Source organism: Podarcis vaucheri, assembly GCF_965113315.1.
Source record: "Podarcis vaucheri genome assembly, chromosome: 9".
Lineage (NCBI taxonomy): Eukaryota > Metazoa > Chordata > Lepidosauria > Squamata > Lacertidae > Podarcis > Podarcis vaucheri.
The window spans coordinates 80,692,609-80,712,093 of NC_138767.1; the positions used below are offsets into that span (position 1 = coordinate 80,692,609).

At 46.4% G+C, this 19,485-nt stretch overlaps 1 protein-coding gene across 1 annotated transcript; it reads left to right on the plus strand.

Annotated features, from left to right (window-relative positions):
* Positions 1-1,150: 1,150 nt before the first annotated feature.
* FBXO22 (F-box protein 22) lies at positions 1,151-17,464 on the plus strand. Its single transcript, XM_082238450.1, has 7 exons — positions 1,151-1,319; positions 7,787-7,919; positions 9,490-9,583; positions 10,305-10,400; positions 11,325-11,489; positions 12,998-13,163; positions 16,529-17,464. The coding sequence occupies exons 1-7, from the start codon at positions 1,216-1,218 to the stop codon at positions 16,953-16,955; spliced, it is 1,185 nt and encodes a 394-aa protein (XP_082094576.1). The 5' UTR covers positions 1,151-1,215; the 3' UTR covers positions 16,956-17,464.
* The last annotated feature ends 2,021 nt before the right edge of the window (positions 17,465-19,485 follow it).

The following is a 19,485-nucleotide window of genomic DNA, read 5'->3' on the forward strand; positions in this document are numbered from 1 at the left end:
ATTTGGAGCAAAACAGCAGCCTGTAGGCTTGGCCTTTATTGAACTGTTGCAACAGGGTGTTCCCCTCATTTGCAGGAGAGAGGAAAGACCCAGAAAGATGGTGTGCAAGACCTTATAAAAACTTTTGAAATTCCCATCCTCTAGGGCAAGCCCACCCCCAGAAACATCATGCATACATTACAGAAGGGGTTGACATCATGCATACATTACAGAAAGGAGGGGTTGAGGGAGGAGTTGTGGTGGTAACCTGAGTGTCCTGTCACCTGGCTGGTTCTTCCTTTCCCCCTGCCCATGAGTCACTTCCAGGAGACAAAGGGGAGTTGGCAGTTTCCTGCCCCCAGAGGGAAGATCTGATCATTGTCCTTTGTTTCAGTCCATGCTGAATCCACTCCCATATGCAAGTTCTTTGTGATCTTGATTGTCTTCTGTCTGGGATCATCAGGGTTGACATAGCAACTGGGCAGGGCTCCTGTGGATGTGCTGGGATGGTGAAGGGATTATGGCTGACCAGAACCAAGCCACCCCCCTTTGATAGTCCTTGTCATATGGAGTAAAATAAAAATGGAACAGTGCAAATCCGATGTATGGTTGATTTTTCTATGAATTTATAACAGAAGTGTGGCATATGTAGTGTGTGAAGTTTGTACAAACTGAATGATTGGGGGGGGGGGGTTTCCTGCTACAATAGTTTCATGCTGGGATCACAACCCGGAATTTCAGAAAGACATCGTGCTACTGGGAGTTTTATTTGAATAGAATTTGCTAAGAAAAGCCCCGAGTCGGAGGGCTAGAGTTCGCATTGCGCCCTCCTGCCCTGCTTATTTCCCCTCCAGTGGCTCCTGCTTCCTTCTGAAGGCGGAAATGCTCTTTCCTTCCCCTCACGGCTTCGGGAGAGACAGAAAAGGGTCAACCAGGCGCAGAACTTCCCTTCTCCCTGGTCCAGAGGGAGGCACGCAGGCTGCTTTCCCCGTCTCACTCGCTTCTTGCATCGCGAGGCCAAAGAAGCGGCGGTCCCGCCTCCTCCTCCGCCTCCTCCTCTTGCTCGGCCTTTCCCTGGCACGGAAGTCTCTCCGGAAGCGGCGCTCGCCCATTCCCTTCGGCTCCGTCTCTATGGTGCCGAGGCTGTCGCAGGTCTGATGACGCGCGCCGAGGTCGCTTCCGGCTCCCGCTCCGCTTCCGCTGGTTGCTCGGCTACCGGCGCGGCCTGGCGTCGCTATGGAGCCCGATCCGAAAGGGGGCTACGTGCTGAGCAACCTCGCCGAGGTGGTGGAGAGGATCCTGGGCTTCCTGCCGACGAAGGCGCTGCTGCGCGCGGCCTGGTGAGGGGGGGCTCCGAGGGGCCGGCGGGGGACGGGCTCTCCCTCCCGGGGATGCGCTGCCGCGGGACCCCTCCTCCGGCCCAGCGCCCTCTTCTCGCCCCCAGGTGCCCCCGGGGAAGCCCTCGCCCCGCTCCAGGGGCTCCCGGAAGCAGCCCCGCCTTTGGTAGCCTTCACACCCATGAATTCCTCTAATCCCCCCTGGATTTCCTTTGCAGGAGTGCAGGAGCGCGGCCTGGGGAAGCGGGTGGGAAAGCCTTTCTCTTAGACTGGAAATATACGATTTGTCTCGAACTAAGTTCTACTTGTAGCAGGTTCTTGGATCAAAATTTGAAATGAGAGTCCATGGGCCTACTCCGAGTAGGACCAGCACTGGATACAACTCTCTTTTTATTTTATGTAATTGTTGTGTTTGCCATCTAGAGAACTTCTGTTGCAGGGAAGTAAGATAAATTAATTCATTCGTTTTCTAGCTGTGCTAGTATGCAGTAGCGAAATTATAATTGTTCTTCTTTCCTTTTACTGCCAATTTTAAAATACATTATATTATATCATACCATATTATAGTGAAAGCAGAACTTTTCGTGGTAGTGCAAAGCATTTTACAGTCTGGCCCAATGGAGGTGAAAGAGCAGATGGGAGCTAGCTGTGTTTGCAAAGCATTTTGAGCATAAAATAACTTGCATCTGCTGAGACCTTGACTCCACGATTACAACAGATGACTCTCGAGAGGTCTCCAGAGTACTGTCTAGTCCTGTTATGCTGAATTAGTTTCAGTTAGTAAGGCTCAAGGATGTGGACAAGGTGCTTGGATCGGTCAGGGCATTGTGGACTCTTGGCTGGTAAAAACTAGCAGGGCGGACGCAGCTGGCTGGACCAGGGAAGTGGTTTGTGCCTCCTTGCAAGAGGGGCTGGTTCCTGCCTACTTGGGGGAGGCAGTGCTGAAACCACTCCTCAAGAAACCGTCTCCGGACTCAGAAAATCTAAGTCACTATCGGCCAGTTGCTGATCTCTCCTTGAGCAGGTGGTTGTGGACCTGATCCAGCCAATCTTGGAGGAAATTGATTTTCTAGATCTGTTTCAATCAGGGTTTAGGCCCAGTTTTGGCACAGAAATTGCTTTGGTTATCCTGAATGATGACCTCTGTCAGGAGAGGGGAAATGTAGAGGCTTTCAGTACCATCAAGCATGGTATCCTTCTGGAGCAGCTGCCCAAGTTAGGGGTGAGTGGCTCTGATTTGCTGTCGTTCTGGTCATACTTGGATGGTCATTTCCCCAGGGTTTGATTTTATCCCCCATGCTGTTCAACATCTGCATGAAATGGCTGAGCAGAGTCATCCGGAGTTTGGAATATGTTGTCTGCAATATGCTGATGACACACAGCTCTGCTTCTCCTTTACACCTGGAGGTGTGGCAGTGGTTGTCCTGGACATTTTTTTTAATAATACAGTGGTGCCTCGCAAGACGAAATTAATTCGTTCCGCAAGTCTCTTCGTCTTGCGGTTTTTTCGTCTTGCGATGTACGGTTTCCCATAGGAATGCATTGAAAATCAATTAATGCGTTCCTAGGGAAACCGCCTTCAGACCAGGTCCGGGGACATTCTGTCCCCGGACCTCTTCTGAAGGCTTGGGGGGGGGACAAGGGCTTTTCTTCCCACCCACCCCAGCATTTTAAAAAACCCCGGGACAGCGGAGGACTTCTCTGCTGTCCGGGCCATCTTAAAATGCTGGCGGGCGGCATTTTAAAATCGCCCCGGGACAGCGGAGGACTTCTCCGCTGTCCGGGGCGATTTAAAAGCCCCTGGGAAGGCAGGCAGGGGGGACAAAGACTTTCGCCCCCCACCCGCCTTCAGAAGGTGTTCCCGCCCCCGCTTCGCAGCAGCGCTATGAAGCGGGGTGGCTGGGGCAGGTGTTCCCGCCCCCCGCCCGGCTTCGCAGCAGCGCTACGAAGCCCGGCGGCTGGGGCGGGTCTTCCCGCCCCCCCACCCCGCTTCAGAGCAGCGCTACGAAGCGGGGTGGCTGGGGCAGGTGTTCCCGCCCCCCTGCCCGGCTTCGCAGCAGCACTACGAAGCCCGGCGGCTGGGGCAGGTCTTCCCGCCCCCCCGCCCGGCTTCGCAGCAGTGCTACGAAGCCCGGCGGCTGGGGCAGGTCTTCCCGCCACCCCCGCCCGGCTTCGCAGCAGCGCTACGAAGCCCGGCGGCTGGTGCAGGTCTTCCCGCCCCCCCTCCCCGCTTCGGAGCAGTGCTACGAAGCGGGGTGGCTGGGGCAGGTCTTCCCGCCCCCCCACCCCGCTTCGGAGCAGCGCTACGAAGCGGGGTGGCTGGGGCAGGTGTTCCCGCCCCCCCACCCCGCTTCGGAGCAGCGCTACGAAGCGGGGTGGCTGGGGCAGGTGTTCCCGCCCCCCCGCCCAGCTTCGCAGCAGCGCTACGAAGCCCGGCGGCTGGGGCAGGTGTTCCCGCCCCCCCACCCCGCTTCGGAGCAGCGCTACGAAGCGGGGTGGCTGGGGCAGGTGTTCCCGCCCCCCCGCCCGGCTTCGGAGCAGCGCTACGAAGCCCGGCGGCTGGGGCAGGTGTTCCCGCCCCCCCACCCCGCTTCGGAGCAGCACTACGAAGCCCGGCGGCTGGGGCAGGTCTTCCCGCCCCCCCGCCCGGCTTCGCAGCAGCGCTACGAAGCCCGGCGGCTGGAGCAGGTCTTCCCGCCCCCCCACCCCGCTTCGGAGCAGCGCTACGAAGCGGGGTGGCTGGGGCAGGTGTTCCCGCCCCCCCGCCCGGCTTCGCAGCAGCGCTACGAAGCCCGGCGGTGGGGCAGGTGTTCCCGCCCCCCCACCCCGCTTCGGAGCAGCGTTCCGAAGCGGGGTGGCTGGGGCAGGTGTCCCCCCCCCGCCCGGCTTCACAGCAGCGCCACGAAGCCCGGCGGTGGGGCAGGTGTTCCCGCCCCCCCACCCCGCTTCGGAGCACCGTTCTGAAGCGGGGTGGCTGGGGCAGGTGTTCCCGCCCCCCCGCCCGGCTTCGCAGCAGCGCTACGAAGCCCGGCGGTGGGGCAGGTGTTCCCGCCCCACCCCGCTTCGGAGCACCGTTCTGAAGCGGGGCGGTGGGGGAAGGTGTTCCCGCCCCCCCGCCCCGCTTCGGAGCACCGGGAGATCGCTTCTCCCCACCGCCCCTTGCTTCAAAAGAGGTCCGGGGGCAGCGGGAAGCGCTTCCCGCTGCCCCCGGACCTCTTTTGAAGCCTGCTGCCCCCGGACCTCTTTTGAAGCAAGGGGCGGTGGGGAGAAGCGATCTCCCCGCCGCCCCTTGCTTCAAAAGAGAAGACCCGCTGTCCCCGGGGCAAGCTTCGTTTTGCGAAGCAAGCCCATAGGGAAATTCGTCTTGCGAGGCAACTCGAAAACGAAAAAACCTTCCGTTTTGCGAGTTTTTTGTCTCGTGAGGCGTTCGTCTTGCTGGGTACCACTGTAATATTTATTAAGTTTTCCATTTTAACAATCCAATAAAAACCACATTAATAACATTCCAAATTATAAAATAATCAAACGGTCCAAATTTTATGCCAAATTTTATGTCTTTGGTTGGCTTCCTATGCTCTGAGGTTCGGGGGGTGATGATGATCTCACATTTATGCTGCTTCTCTTACTTAGTCCAGGTAGTTCCAATAAAACAATTGGATGTTAATCCTTCATTTATTTTTAACAGCCTCTGAGTTCGTCTGGCAAACGAGTTAAGCCAATATCGTATGTTTCTCTGTGGGTGTGTGTTTGTTTTTTATTTCTCTCTTTATATTCTTTGTACTCCAACAGTCTGTCCGTGGCATTTCACTTTCACTTTCTCGCACCTGTGATTTTCCACTGCGACGCGTCCCAAGATGAAGGAAATCTGGCTTTCTGCCAATTGTACCAGGCATATGTCCAAACTTCTTTGTTTTATCTCATTCCAAGACAAATAAGTCTGTACTTTAGCTAGAAACCAATTTCCATCTTCTATTCTTAACAATCCATTGAAGGTAATTGCAAATTCATAAATCATTTCCACACAGTTAATAATTAGACCAAAATTATAACAATAAGAAAATACTCTCCAGTCCCGTTTGTGTACATAAGCAATCCGGCAGTCAGTCCTTCCAGGAAGATTTGCCAAGTAAGATAGCAAATACAAAGTATATCAAAAAGAAATAATGGAGGCTCACCCCCCCCCCTTCCGTTCCCGTAGTGATGGTAATCCTTCCACTCAAATCCTTTGGCACCCCAGTGGCTGAATCAGTTAGCAGTGTAATTTACCTCCCTTCGCTCAGAGCATGCCCGTTAATTAAGTCCAAATTTCATCTTTAAAAACAGGTGTTTGTTGCTCATGGCGGCAGCTTTGGAGAGTTGCCAAAAGTACGCATGGTGATTTCCACCCAGTGCCCCCTCATTCCTTCCAGATTGGGAGCAAGTGTTGGGCAATCTGTGGGTGAAGCTGCCCTCCCAAGCCCTGGGGGGTGGTGGTTGGAAGGATGATTACTCTCATCTCATCCTCAAAATCTTCTGTGTGAGACGGCTCCGATGGAATGGGCAGCCGGTCATCATAGCAGCCAAGCAGGAAGTGGTTGTCCTGGACTATTGTCTGGGATGTATGAGAGCCGACAAACTGAAGCGCAATCCAGATAAGACTGAGGCACTATTAGTTCCCTAGACTGGAAGGGTGAGCACTTCCCTGCATGCGTTGGCGATATACTTCCTCTGAAGGATGTGGGGATACTTCTGAATCCATTGTTGTTGCCTGAGACTCAGGTAGCCTCAGTAGCTTTGGCTGATGGCCCAGCTGCACTCCTATCTGCACAGGGATAGCCTATTGCAGGCATGGCCAAACTTGGCCCTCCAGCTGTTTTGGGACTACAACTCCCATCATCCCTAGCTAACAGGACCGGTGGTCAGGGATGATGGGAATTGTAGTCCCAAAACAGCTAGAGGACCAAGTTTGGCCATGCCTGACCTATAGTCTGTTGTCTATGCTTCAGTGGCCTGTAGGTTAGTTTACTGAACCTTTGGGGCTGCCTCTGAAGATGATGCAGAATGCAGTGGCCAGGCTGCTCACTGGGGCAAGATGGTTGGAGCATATTACACCAATCCTGGCTTGACTGCAGTGGCTGCCAATTAGTCTCCAGGCCCAATTCAAAGTGCTGGTTTTGATCTACAGTATAAAGCCTTAAATAGCTTGGGACTGCAATACCTCGGGGACTGCCTCTCCCCTTATGAACCAACCCAGACCCTGCAATCATAATCTGAGCCCCTCCTTTGTGTGCCTTCTCCACAAGAGGTCCGGAGGTTGGCAGCATGAAAACGGGCCTTTTCCGTGGTGACTCCCCATTTGTGCAATGCTCTCCCCAGGGAGGTTCACCTGACACCTTCGTTCCATATCTTTAGGCACCAGGCAAAAACATTCCTCTACATCCAGGCCTTTGGCTAAACAACCTATGGCCTTTAAAACTGGGTGGGTGGTTATTTCATTGTTGTAATATGCATATTTGTGTTTTTATATTGTGAGCTTCCTGTGATCCTCAGACAAAGGGTCGTATAGAACTTTAATCATAATATAAGTTTATTTGCAATGTAAGTTACTGTCTGCTTTCACTTTGGGAAAGGGGAACATAATTGGCTGAGCTTGGCATAACTTAGGTATGTTACCATTACTTGTCCCTTGCTTTTATACTTCACTCATCAGGGTAAGTGTTTGATGGGGAATGGAATTAAAAATGGAGTTGTTTCTGTCTCATATATCTCTTGAGTTCTTGGAAGATGCTCTGTATAGCACCTGGTGCCTCCTGGGGAAGAGAGGTGGACAAATGTTGCCCTGGTCCTGGAAACTTTGCAGTGCAGCTGGTGCGGGGAGTGGAATCGCAAGACTCCTCTGAATGCTGCCGATGGCTGACATAAGAGATGCTTTGGCCCTTCTCTTGTTTTCTAGGCAGTGACAGGTGAAGCTTGATCAAATTCCAAGACAGATGCTGAACTTCTCTCTTAGAAATTCAGGTGTGACTAGGAGGAAAAGGAATGTCAGATTGCCAGTGGACTTGGTAACTGGGGCTATGTAATATTTTAGCAGTTTTCCATGTGAACTGCATGAAGCCATAGACTCCTGTGAAGGAACCTGTTAAAAAAATTCTGAGATTGAGACAGCTGGGCTTTCAAAGTGGTTCATTTTTAGAAGATGCAAGAAGTGTTTGCTACCACTGAAGGTGCATGATAGACATTTCCAGATAAGGAGTCAGCTGCTCTTGCAGGGCATGTACAGAGCTGGTAGGGGCTGAAACAGTGAGCTGCAGTGGGGAAGCTCAACCACCAACATAAGGCGTCTTTATTAGCTCCCTCCGCCCCCACCTGCCTTCTGGGGGGAAATGCTGCCCTCACTTATTGGGCTATTGCAAGGGTGACATATTCCTTGAATCCTCCAAATCGCTATCTTCCTGTCTGTAGTGATGCTGATTCTGGGTTGTTGTTTTTAGTGTGTGCCGGTTGTGGAGAGAGTGTTCCCGCAGAATCCTGAGAACCCAGCAGAGTGTTGCCTGGGTCTCCACAGTGGAACCAGGGCCATCAAGCAGTCATGCTCTGGTTCAGGTGTTAGCAGAGGAGCTTGAGGTAAGTGAATGGAATATATACTATATATCGTCGATCCTTGGTTGAGATTCCTGCATTTGCAGGGGGTTGGACTAGATGACCCTTGAGGTCCCTTCCAACTCTACGATTTGCAATTGGTAATCTCACAAGTACTGTTCCTCTGCTCCTCTTGATGTATAACCTCCTAAAATCCAATTGGTGCTTCCCTGTTGATTCTGCAGCATTGCTATGTATTTTGCTTTAGGTGTGACAGTGCTTATCATACTTGTAACCTATTGCAACTTGCCACTTGGTTGATTGTCAGATTTGGAGAAGCTGAGTTCTTAAATGCTTGTCCTGTCCTATAGTATCAGCTGGTCTTTAGGTTTAAGGAGGTGTTTGATACTGACATGGGGTTCTCAGCTCAAATTCTGTGCACATATACCTTTGAGTAAGCCAGTTGAATACACTGGAACTTGCTTCTGAGCAACCATGCATTTCTCTGTATGTCATATAGTGTTTTCCTGAATGTATCTATTCAGAAGTAAGTCCAGCTAAGCTCAGTGGGAGTTGCAATAGGCAAGTGTCCTTAGGATTACAGTCCTAAACTATAAGGGTTTACAGTGGAACCTTGGTTCTTGAATGCCTTGGTACTAGAACATTTCGGCTCCAGAACGCCGAAAACCTGGAAGTAAGTGTTCTGATTTTTGAACGTTTTTTGGAAGCCGACCGTCCGGCTGCTGGCTTGTTTCCGGGGAGCTGCTCCAGTCGGAAGCGGAGCCTTGGTTTGCGAATGTTTTGGAAGTCGAATGGACTTCTGGAACAAATTACGTTCGAGAACCAAGGTTCCACTGTATAGTCTTTTATGTATGCAATATTTTAATAGGAAAAAAATGTGTTGACCTAGATTACCATACAGAGTGGTAGAACATAAAACATAGAGAACTTAAAACTGCTTCGTATGCAGACTGTATCCAGAACTGCTTCTTGACATTAGATAGTCACTCTAACAATAATGCTTTAGATGCGTGTTGAAAACTTTGGCCCTGAAGAATCATATTTTGTAAAGGATGTGTGTGAATGATGGTGTGAATACATATAGTAACAGACACACTTTCAGACTCTTCTGGGCCAGCACAGTACATTTTGCTGCCTGCGGCAGAGCAGGTAATGGTGCAATGCCCCACCCCCCTCATTTTCAATACATGCAGTACTCAAAGTATGTCACGTTATTTGGCACCTGAGGCATAAAATCTCTCAAGCACTTCTCTTTCCCCTCTCCTTTCAGCAGTAAAAAAGCACAATAATAAATTAAATACTAACTATTTCACGGTACTCCAAATCAGCTGCTTGACATAGCCAAGTCACTTCACCTAATGCTAGGGCTGGCCCTGGAGCTCTCAAAAAGTAAAATGATTCTTTATGCTCAAAACCAAGCATGTTTTGTATTGGGATGTCTATAACTTTAAAAAGAGACAAGATATATGTTAGGGGGTTTAGATAGTACCCCCCCCCCAATTTCCTGCTATTCTTGTTCTTCCTTTGAAAGAGAAGTTCCTGTTCATTCACCTCTCTAGTTTCTGTTTTCTTATACTCAGCTTTTACTTTACAGAAGGTTCAGGTGCTGCCCCAGACAGTATTGTATATAGCAGACGCAGAGACTTTCAGTGAACACGAAGAGTGTCCAAGCCACAGGCAGAAGAAAGGTGAGCATCTATGTTGGGTTTCCTTCTGCCTTGAAGAAGCTTTGCTCCGCATCCTTTCTGATTTTATACATGGAAGCACTTGTGTGAGGGATCTAGTTTTATCCAGTGGATGAAGTACTGTGTTTAAATTCCGGAGGAATTTAAATAGTAAATAGCATTGAAGAGCCTTGGCAGCCAGCCAGAAGGTTTAGTCTCCACCAATGCTGTGGGAAGAGGTAAAGTCTGAGCTCCAAGACCCAGGATCATTGTAGCAACAAGTCCTGGCCCTGATCAGTGGAGATGGGGTACAGTTTGACACTGATAGAGACGCATTGGTGCTTTTCAAGCCTCTTGCTGGCCCAGCAGAAAGTGAGGCTCCTTGTGCTCTTTCCCTCGCTCAGGAGCAGAGCAGAGAAGCCTCCAAGGTCACAGGAAGGCTTTGAAAGTAGCAAGTTATTTCCCTGCTTTCTTCAGACATTTGTAGAGGCATGGTTATACTGGATGACATGATACCTCCCTGTTTTGGCCACTTATAATTCTGGCCCTATCAGAAGCCTGAACCAACACCTTAATGTTCACACTCCCAGAAAAAATGTGGACAGATTGCCAAGTGGTTAAACATACCTGGGGAGTACCCATGCATGCTAAAGCAGCTAATTAAAAATATCATGGAGACCTGGCAGTTTTTTCCAGCTGTACTGCTGACTCAATGTGAACTTGTGCAAATTGTTTTTTCTTGTAGCACGAAGAAGAAATAGCAAAGAAACAGCCGCTGCCTTAGAAAAACTATTGCCCAGACGATGCCAAGTCCTTGGTCTAGTGACGCCTGGAGTTGTAGGTAAGAAACAGCAGTAATGCGTTCAGCTGTCTGCACCTTGCCCAATGTTAGCACACTTGCAAACCACTCCTTCCACTGGCCCAAAATACAATGGTGTTCTGTAAAAGTAAATGAGGGAGGGGCAAATTCCGACCCTTCACAAAGTAAGGAACAGTTCACTCTAATTGATGGGCCCCATGAGTGCATGCCCCCCCAGCTGCATTTATACCAAGCCAGACCATTGGTCCACAGGTTGCCACAGACGGCAACCATTTTGCCCACATTCAGGTGACGTGTGACCACCGATCTGCAGGTCTTTTTGGACCTGGAAGAGGGTGGAATGGAGTAAGGCAGGCTTATGTGTGCTCTGCTGCCGTGCGTGGGGGCCAGGTACACAACCCCTGCACAAATTGGGGGTTGCCTGTACTGTCTACATTGGCTGGCCTTCTATCCAGTTTCAGGCATGAATGTTTCGCAGCCTGGCTGAGATATGTCCGGGAACAAGCCTCTTTATACTCAAAGCATCTGCTCTTGCCCAGAGGTGTGACACCCCCCCCCCACTTCCCTTCTGCTCATAGGTTTGCCTGGGAAATGAGCCTAGGAACTCTCATACCCCAAATCATTCCTAGTTGTCTGAAATCCTGTTTAACCAGAGAGTAAAACTGGGACCTTCTGCCTACTAGGAATGTGCTCTTAACAACTGCACTGTGGGCCTCTTGCCTGTGGATTTTAAAGTCACATGTGTGGGTTTTTTAAAAACTTCCTGCAGGATGTGTCAGAGATTAGTAAGAGCCTTCTTGGTTTAGCTGACAGTGCTTTGGGGTCATATTGCTTTCAAAATGGGACCATTAAAAAAAAATTCTTGTGGAACAACATGACATGGGGATGGGGAAGCAGCAGCAGACAGATGTCAAGATTCACCTGCTTTTGAACTCTCCTCCTTAGTTACTCCAATGGGGTCTCGCAGCAATCGGCCTCTGGAAGTTGAAGATGGTGAAGCTGGCTTTGCAATATTGTTCCCCAAGATTGATGGGGTGAAGATTCAAACCTTCCACTTTTGTAAAGACTTGAAGACCAGGGTCTTTGATGAAAGCCAATTTGCTGAAGCAGGTACCTAATGATAAAACACTGTAGTAGTAAAATATTAAAGCTTAGCAGCCAAATTTGCAATATAAGCTATTGACTGAGTATGGATTCAGGAGAGAACTATGAGGGTGATAAATGTTTTTAAGTGTGCATTGAAAGAGAATATTAGATATACACCTAAGTGCATATAGTGTGAATGCAACAAAAAGTGTTTGGATGTGTGTGTGTGTGCCATGCAAGTATCTTTGGAGAGCTAGAATTGGGGCCATTGTGTGCATTATGCAGCCACAGAGACAAGCACCATGAGCAAAAGGTGAATGAACTGACCTTATATTAGACAAAGGAAAGGAAGATTGTGACTACAATGCATACACATCATTTTCAAATATTTAAAAGCCTCTTTGAAATGAGTGAAGGGGCAGGTACCTTCTGTACTGCCAACTGATAGAAGAAGAGGCATAATAGTTTTATGCTTAAGGGAGGGGGATTCTGGCAAAACACCAGGGAGAACACTTTTTAAATGTGAAGGTCAGCAGCCAAATAAACAGCCTTCCTCCTTCAGTGTTTCTAAAGGAAACAGGCACTTGTCAAGGGTGTTTTAGATATAAAGTATCCAGGATTGGGGAAATAGGCTTGGATTGAATTATGCAGTGGATGCTTTCTCAGCGGTCTCATTCTAGGTTATTTTGGTGACCTTCCCTGTGTCCTATGCAAGCCTTAGAAGTGTCTGATTACCCTTATATAAATGTTTTGTAACCAGTTCTCGAGAAGAAGCAAATTTGCATTGTTTCCCAAGCCTCTTTTCCCCATGGTATTTTTCTCATGGGAGTTTTTGAAATATTCTGTGTTGTCCTGATTATCCTGGAAAAGGATATTCTTTAACCCCTCAGGAATAATAGCATGGAGATGTTTTGTTAAAAATGTTCTCCACAGTCCTCATCTTCCCCACCAGCCACAGTAAAAAAAGGGGGGAAAGAGGAAGAATCTTTCCTCCAGTGGACATGCAGTTTAACCTAAAGCATCTAATAGATCTGTTGTCCAAGCTGGAGCATCTCCCTTGTGAAGAGTAACAAGTTCAACTTGTTTTTATAGGCCTTTTTAACTTTGGGGAACGTAACTTAGATATGCTGGGTGTGTTGTTTACCTGACCTCAAAGGAAGTTGGTTACTTCCTGCACTATGGGGTTGGTGCATTCTGACACGTAAAATGCTAGCTACTGGTTAAAATCACCATGTGCAGAGCAAAACAAAACACAACATACAATTAGGGGCTGCACGAAACCTTCAGGATTATATGCTGAAGAGGAGGTCATAAACAGCTAGAGGGCCTTAATGATAACAACAAATCTTTATAGAGCCTCTGCCTTTATGATATGCATTCTGCTCTTTGAGCCTTTAGGGAGAAGTAGCCCAGAAAACAAAACTGATGCAGTTCATCCAGTCCGGATGCAAGACTGTCTTGCCTGTTGTTGTTCCTGCCAAAAGACAACATTACAGAGGTTAATCCTTTCCCCCTTCTCTTTCTGTAACCAGGCCTGAAGAATAATCCCGATCTCAGAGTGGTTCTTTTGTTTGGGTACAACACATGGAAGTCAGGAGGAACCCGATTTCTACACCAAATAGTCAATCGCTTGAATGAAAAAAGCATCATCTTGGCTGGGGGACATGTGGAGAGCTTTACATCTCTAACTTCTGAGAAGTGGGTATCTTTGGAAGAGTGGGGGATCTCTCTGCCCTCAGGTGTCCACTAGAACCCTGTATTGCCTAATGATCTCTTGTGTACCAGATAGTTAATTTAGTTTCCACCCATTTCTGAAAACCTTGGCTTCTGTTAAAAACAAGTTTCTGACTCTCAAGGTCTGCTGAAATCTCTTGAGGCTAGAGGTGGTGATGATTGCTTAACAAAAGCCATGATGAATCAGAACAAAGGTCCAACCTCCTGTGTATCACATAGTGGTCAGTCAGATGATATGAGAGACCTTCTGGCAGACATGAAAGCAGTATCTCTCTTCTGTTATCTCCTCTGCAACTAGCATTCAGTGGCATACAGCCACCAAACCTAGAAGTTCCATTATCCCATGTGCTTTGTTTGATCTGTTCTCATTCGCCTGTCAATTTCATTGGGTTAGAAGAGGGAATAAAACTGCTATCTAATTTTTCCCTTAGAACTTTGTGATCTCCCTAACAGCCACATCTGTCTCAAATAATAATTGGTTTGGTATGTAACAGGGCACAATGGATTCATTGTTTTTCATTGTCTTGGAAAATAGATTATCTGGGTATTGGATCGTGGTTATTGGAGTCGGATCACTACCTTTTGAAGGCATAGAAAACATCACTGGTTCTAACGTTTCAAGGAACTCCTTAGATTCCTGAATCCTCTGTTGAATTAATAGCTGTATTCAACATAGAACTGAAGCAGCTGAGCCTGGAAGAAACATGGCTAGATTACAGATTTCTCTTTATTTTTGCTAAAACACTGATTGCAGCATTTATTTATAAAAGCTATGTCATGGCCGTTGCAAATGAAATCTTTTTTTTTGAGGCTGGTAACTGTATCTGCTTTGATATTTGAAGCTTGGAAGGCACAGCTCCAAACACAGCAGATCGTTTTAGCTGCTAGCCCATGCATGATCGTGCTTGGGAGTGTGCGGGAGATCAGCTGTGTGTTGGATTCGTTCTTTTCTGTTTGGTGAAAATTATTCAGGAGAGGGTGCTAAACAACATGTGGTTGTTTGGCTGCTAATCAGAAGTGCATCCTGGACCTAGCTTTCCTGATTGGTTACTAATCAGTCCAGCCTTCCCTGAAGAATGTTGCTGAGCTGAACAGGGGCCACCAGTGCAGGTGCTGTGAGCTTCCTAGATGCGCTTGCTGTGGTTTTTTTGGCTTGCATTTGAAATCTTGGCAATCTTAATTTGTGCATGGCATATCAAGCCATGTACATCCTCTCCCTTTCCCAATGAATCCATGGCAAATGCATGGGCTTCTGAAACTCTGGTAGTGTAGGGATGAATATAAACAGTGGTGTGCTACTTTTGTACACAGATGTAGCAGCTTACATTCCATTGGTGTTCTAGCAGTTGTCAGAATGAAGTGTCCCTCTCAAATCAGTCTGTATTATTATATGGTGTTTACTCAGTGTACAGTACAACTGGAACAGGCATCATGTCAGGTGAATCATGGTCAAATCACATCTTCGTAGCAAATTAACCAAAGGGAGGCAGAACTTTCACCACTTACCTCTCTCTTACAGTCCATTTGAAGTCTAGTCTGAGGATACAGTACTTTTTAATTCAATATCTGGGGGAATCTTGCAGGATAGCTGATGCCTTAATGGTAACTTGCAGTTGGTATAATGAAGTAATTTACTCGTATTATTTATTTGGGTTGGCAGCCAGTAGGTTCGCAGTATTCCTGGCATGCCTCCCACCCAAAATGACATTCTATAAATCAGCACAGAACAAAATCTTCAATAGTTTACAGCAGGTGTGGTGATGGTGATGGTGATGATGATCATGATGATAATCTGGCTGGGTTTCCCCAGCCACTCTGAGCTGCTCCCAACAGAATATTAAAAACATAAAATGTCAAACATTAAAAACTTCCTTAAACAGGGCTGCCTTCAGATATCTTCTGAAAGTCAGATACTGTAGTTGTTTATTTCCTTGGCATCTGGTGGGAGGGTGTTCCACAGGGCGGGCGCCACTACCAAGAAGGCCCTCTGCCTGGTTCCCTGTAACCTCACTTCTTGCAGGGAGGGAACCACCAGAAGGCCCTCGGAGCTGGACCTCAGTGTCTGGGCAGAACGATGGGGGTGGAGACGTTTCTTCTGGTATACTGGGCCGAAGTTCTGAACCTCTTCAGAACTTTATAAGTTTATACAGTGCGGGCTAGATAACCATTGTGCTGCTTTTCTAAAGCATTTTGCAAGTTCTTTAGTTTGGTAAGGGGAATTTTCATCTTTTGGACAGCAGCCATTGGTTGAACTGCACTCTGTCCATTTAAAGGTTAATAATGTAGCTTTTCAGCAAAGGGTGTTTAGCTACCTGTTACAGCACCTGTGGTTTCTTTCCCCTTGAAAAATAGTAGTCTTTCAGGAGCAGATATATTTCGTTTGTCAACATTTTAGCTTGGCTAGCTCCCATTTGGAGCTTGTAGGCCAACATCCTCAAAAGATAAGCTATCTGTTGATCTAGTTGCTAGCAAGTATAGAAGGAAGCCCTACATGGGTTATGAATCTGTCTGAGCTGATTTTAAGATACCAGTTGCTAGCATGTTGGGAAAGGTACAGATTCCATTCTTCCAAACTTATGGACCGCCTCTCCAAGACCCTGGGATCATCATCTGAGGTCCCACAGGAGATCTGAAGGGTGGCATTGCAAGAATGGTGGCCATTTCTACGGTGGCTCCTGCTTGTGGGATGCTTTCCCAAGGGAGGCTCACCTGTCACCAGGCAAAACCTTTCTCTTATATGAGGCCCTTGGCTAGTTAAACAAGCTATGGCCTTTTAAACGGGGGGGGGGGGGGGCTGGTAAAGGGTTTTTGTTTGTTAAATATTTTTGTGTATTTATATTGTAAATTCCTAGCAATGTCTTCCAAATAGTAAAGTCAAGCACACAATTTATGGATCCCTCAGTAACAGACTTAGATTCTCCGGGGGAGGGGGGTATATAGATATATTTAGCCAGGAAGGCATTCAGTAAAGAAAAGCTACAACACTGTTGTGTTATGTATTATAAGTATTTTTATGTTATACTACAATTATATTCCCAATGGAAGCACACATAAACAAACAGAATAACCAAGTAGGTCCTGTTGGAAAACAATTTGCTTGTTTGGGAAGTTAAAATTTTCTGGATTCATAAATGTTCACAGCCTTCAAACAAGACTTTGGGGACGTGGGCAGGAACATGCTGAGAGAAACAGTGGAGTGCCTAGTGTTTATGTATAATAATAATATTCACATTGTTTTTCTTGTTTTGTATTGTATAGAGCCTTGATGATGCTGTTCCATTTGACAACCCCACTTTGTAATATGATGTTTTGTTTCTCTTCTCTTTCAGTAACACTCAGGCTGCTGATTCTTGTGGTGTTGTTGGCTTGGCTTTCAGTGGACCGCAGATCCAGAGTGCGACAGTTCTGTTAGATCAGGATGTAATTGATGAGAGGACAGCAGAAGCAGCAGTTCAGCGCCTCAAAGCCACAAACATTCCTGAACACAATAGCCTTGGTTTTATGTTCGCATGTGTTGGCAGGGGATATCAACATTATAAAACCAAACAGAATCTTGAGGCTGATGCTTTTAGGAAGTTCTTTCCTAACATTCCCCTCTTTGGCTTTTTTGGACATGGGGAGATAGGATGTGATCGAATTGTGACCGGGAATTTTATACTCCGAGAGTATAATGACACAAAGGATGACTTGCTCCATGGTTACACCACTGTAATGACCATTATCCATCTGGGTTCAGCCAAAGCAAATCAAGCTTAAACCTTTAGTTGTAAATGTGCACCAGAGAAACGATGCTGTTTTAATTCCAGCAATGTAAAAACAAAACAAAATCTGAAACACTGTACACACTTCCAACAGAAGTGGATCCTGAAACAATTGTAATCACTGTACCATTGACTTAGGGTGTCTAGGTGGCATAATATTAAATTAAATTTGATGAGGAAGAAAGGGTTTTTTAAAATTTCAGATTTGTCAGATCTCTGGTAAAGGGTTCTAGTCAACTAACTTTTTGCTGATAGTAGACCCACTGAAATCTATCTAAATGATGGCTACTAACTTCATTGGATGTCATCTGACTAAATGTTAGTTGAATACAACCCAAAGAATTTATTTATTTCTAAATTTGCAAATTATTTAGGTCAGAGTTAAGTGAACTCATGTCTTTAGAAGTAACATAATTAGCATTTCTGCATGCAGTTTATGGACCAGATTTTGACACAACAATCAAGTTAAGCATTAAATGAACTTTCAGTTATGTTTTTAAAAAACGCTGTTGCTATGCCTCTGTTTTACAGCAACATTACATTACAATTTTCTACTGTGACAGCAACACCACTTTGCAGAAGGCAAAGGACAATTCTCGAGCTAGAAAAAGTGGTTAGGAAGACCCTTCAAACCAATCCACCCAGTTTCAACTTCCACCCAGTTTCAAAATCCACCCAGTGTGTTGGAAATGAAACCTTATGCTGCCCTTGGCTTGTTTGCAGCACTACCTCTCAAGCTGCTTTTGGCAGGAGGTTAAGCTGTTGTTGGACACATGATCACATAAATCACTTTGCTGTGTGGCAAATCCTCGTGAGTGGATGTGTTTGAAATGTAAGACAATGCTCTTTATATAAAGATACCCACAAAGAGATGGAAATGAATAAATGGGGTTGATAAGGCACTAACGACAGTTTTCCATATCCTTACTGTTGGATTTACAAAACTAATTCCACTTCTTACAGATGACATGCTTCCTTGGAACAGTATGAAAGGAATATCTCGGTGTGGGGGACAAGGTGAAGCAAAAACATGAAAGCAAGAGCCCGCAATCTTTACTGGAAGTGTTCAGCTAGCTCTGATTCACTGAGCTACTCAGGAGTGCCAGTGTCACCGTAAGATAAACAGCATATTTGGGGAACCCTCTGCGTGGGCTTCCTATCTCTGGCTCATTTCTGCAGGACCCTTTCCCATCAACTATAGGCTATGAAAACTGTTGCAATCTTGCTCATTTGCACCCAAAATAGCAAATGAGCTTGTGGTCCTCTTAAAGACTAACATGTTTATTGTGGCAAAACCTCTTGTAGGTCAGAACCTACTACAATATAGGTTCAAAAATCAGGTGTGATCTTGGAGACATTTGGATGCTGCATACAACCTGTTACCTTTTGTATTTCACAATCATCCATATATATATATATATTTTAAAATGCATATTATGCCAGCCAATAACATGTAGCCAGTAAAATTTATGTCACAATGAATCAGTATTCAAGGTGGTATTAGCCACTCCGCTTTTGAAGTCACAAGAAGCTAATTCACTTAACCTCAATAGCTTCCTTTAATTTGTTGCTTTTAATTAGAGAGATAAGGCTCTCTTCAGCTCAACACTGTCCTTTCTGCATTTGAAAGCTCAACTCCCACATTTAAAAACAACAATATTATTTTTTAAAGTTTGCCAAACAATAAGAAATGTGATATAACTGTACTGTCTCTAGCCTTTTTAAAATCTTAATCTTTAAGGCTAGGGGGAAAGTATATAATAAATATTCTCTAAGCTGTAGAAGAAGAAGCACATTTCTTTTACCAGGATGGAAAACATATTATTTAGCTCTCTTTAACGAGCAAATCTGGATCTCTAGATTATTCTTTTTCCTCTGGAAAAGCTGTGTGCATAACATTTTGACAGGTACAGCTTTTACTGGCGTGCAGATGGTACTGGTGAGAGAAGTGTTGGTGAATTCCTTCTGGGTTACACAACTAATAAAAGTCTTAAGTAACCTGCTAGAAATAAAAGCAGATGTCAACCATTGGTAACCTTTTCATCTGCCATCTGTGAAACCCCTCAACTCCCATCAGCCTCAGTCTTAGCAAATGGTTAGGGATGATGGGACTTGTAGTTTATATCTTTGTTTGCGGAGTAAGATGGCAACAACAAAGCAGCGGCAGTGAGGAAACCTCCCTAAAAATGCCATCTATTTAAGTTAACTATCTGAATTGTGGACAACCAGCAGGATAAAATTAGAGGGACAGTTTATATTCATACTTAGATATACCTGTAGTGAAGGCTCCTCTGACCTTAGCTGTTAAAAGGTAATTGCAGACAAAACATACCCCAGCTGCTTATGCTGATAAAAGTTGAGGAGGGTTTAATTTAACAGTGTGATGTCATCAAGCAAGATGGCTGCCTAACTCTCTTACTCTTAACACCCTGTGCACTATCAAACCTCCCATTTAAGCTGAAAACCTTAAAAAATGACTCTGTGAAACAAGATCTCTACAGATTATGCTCCAGGGATCTCATTTA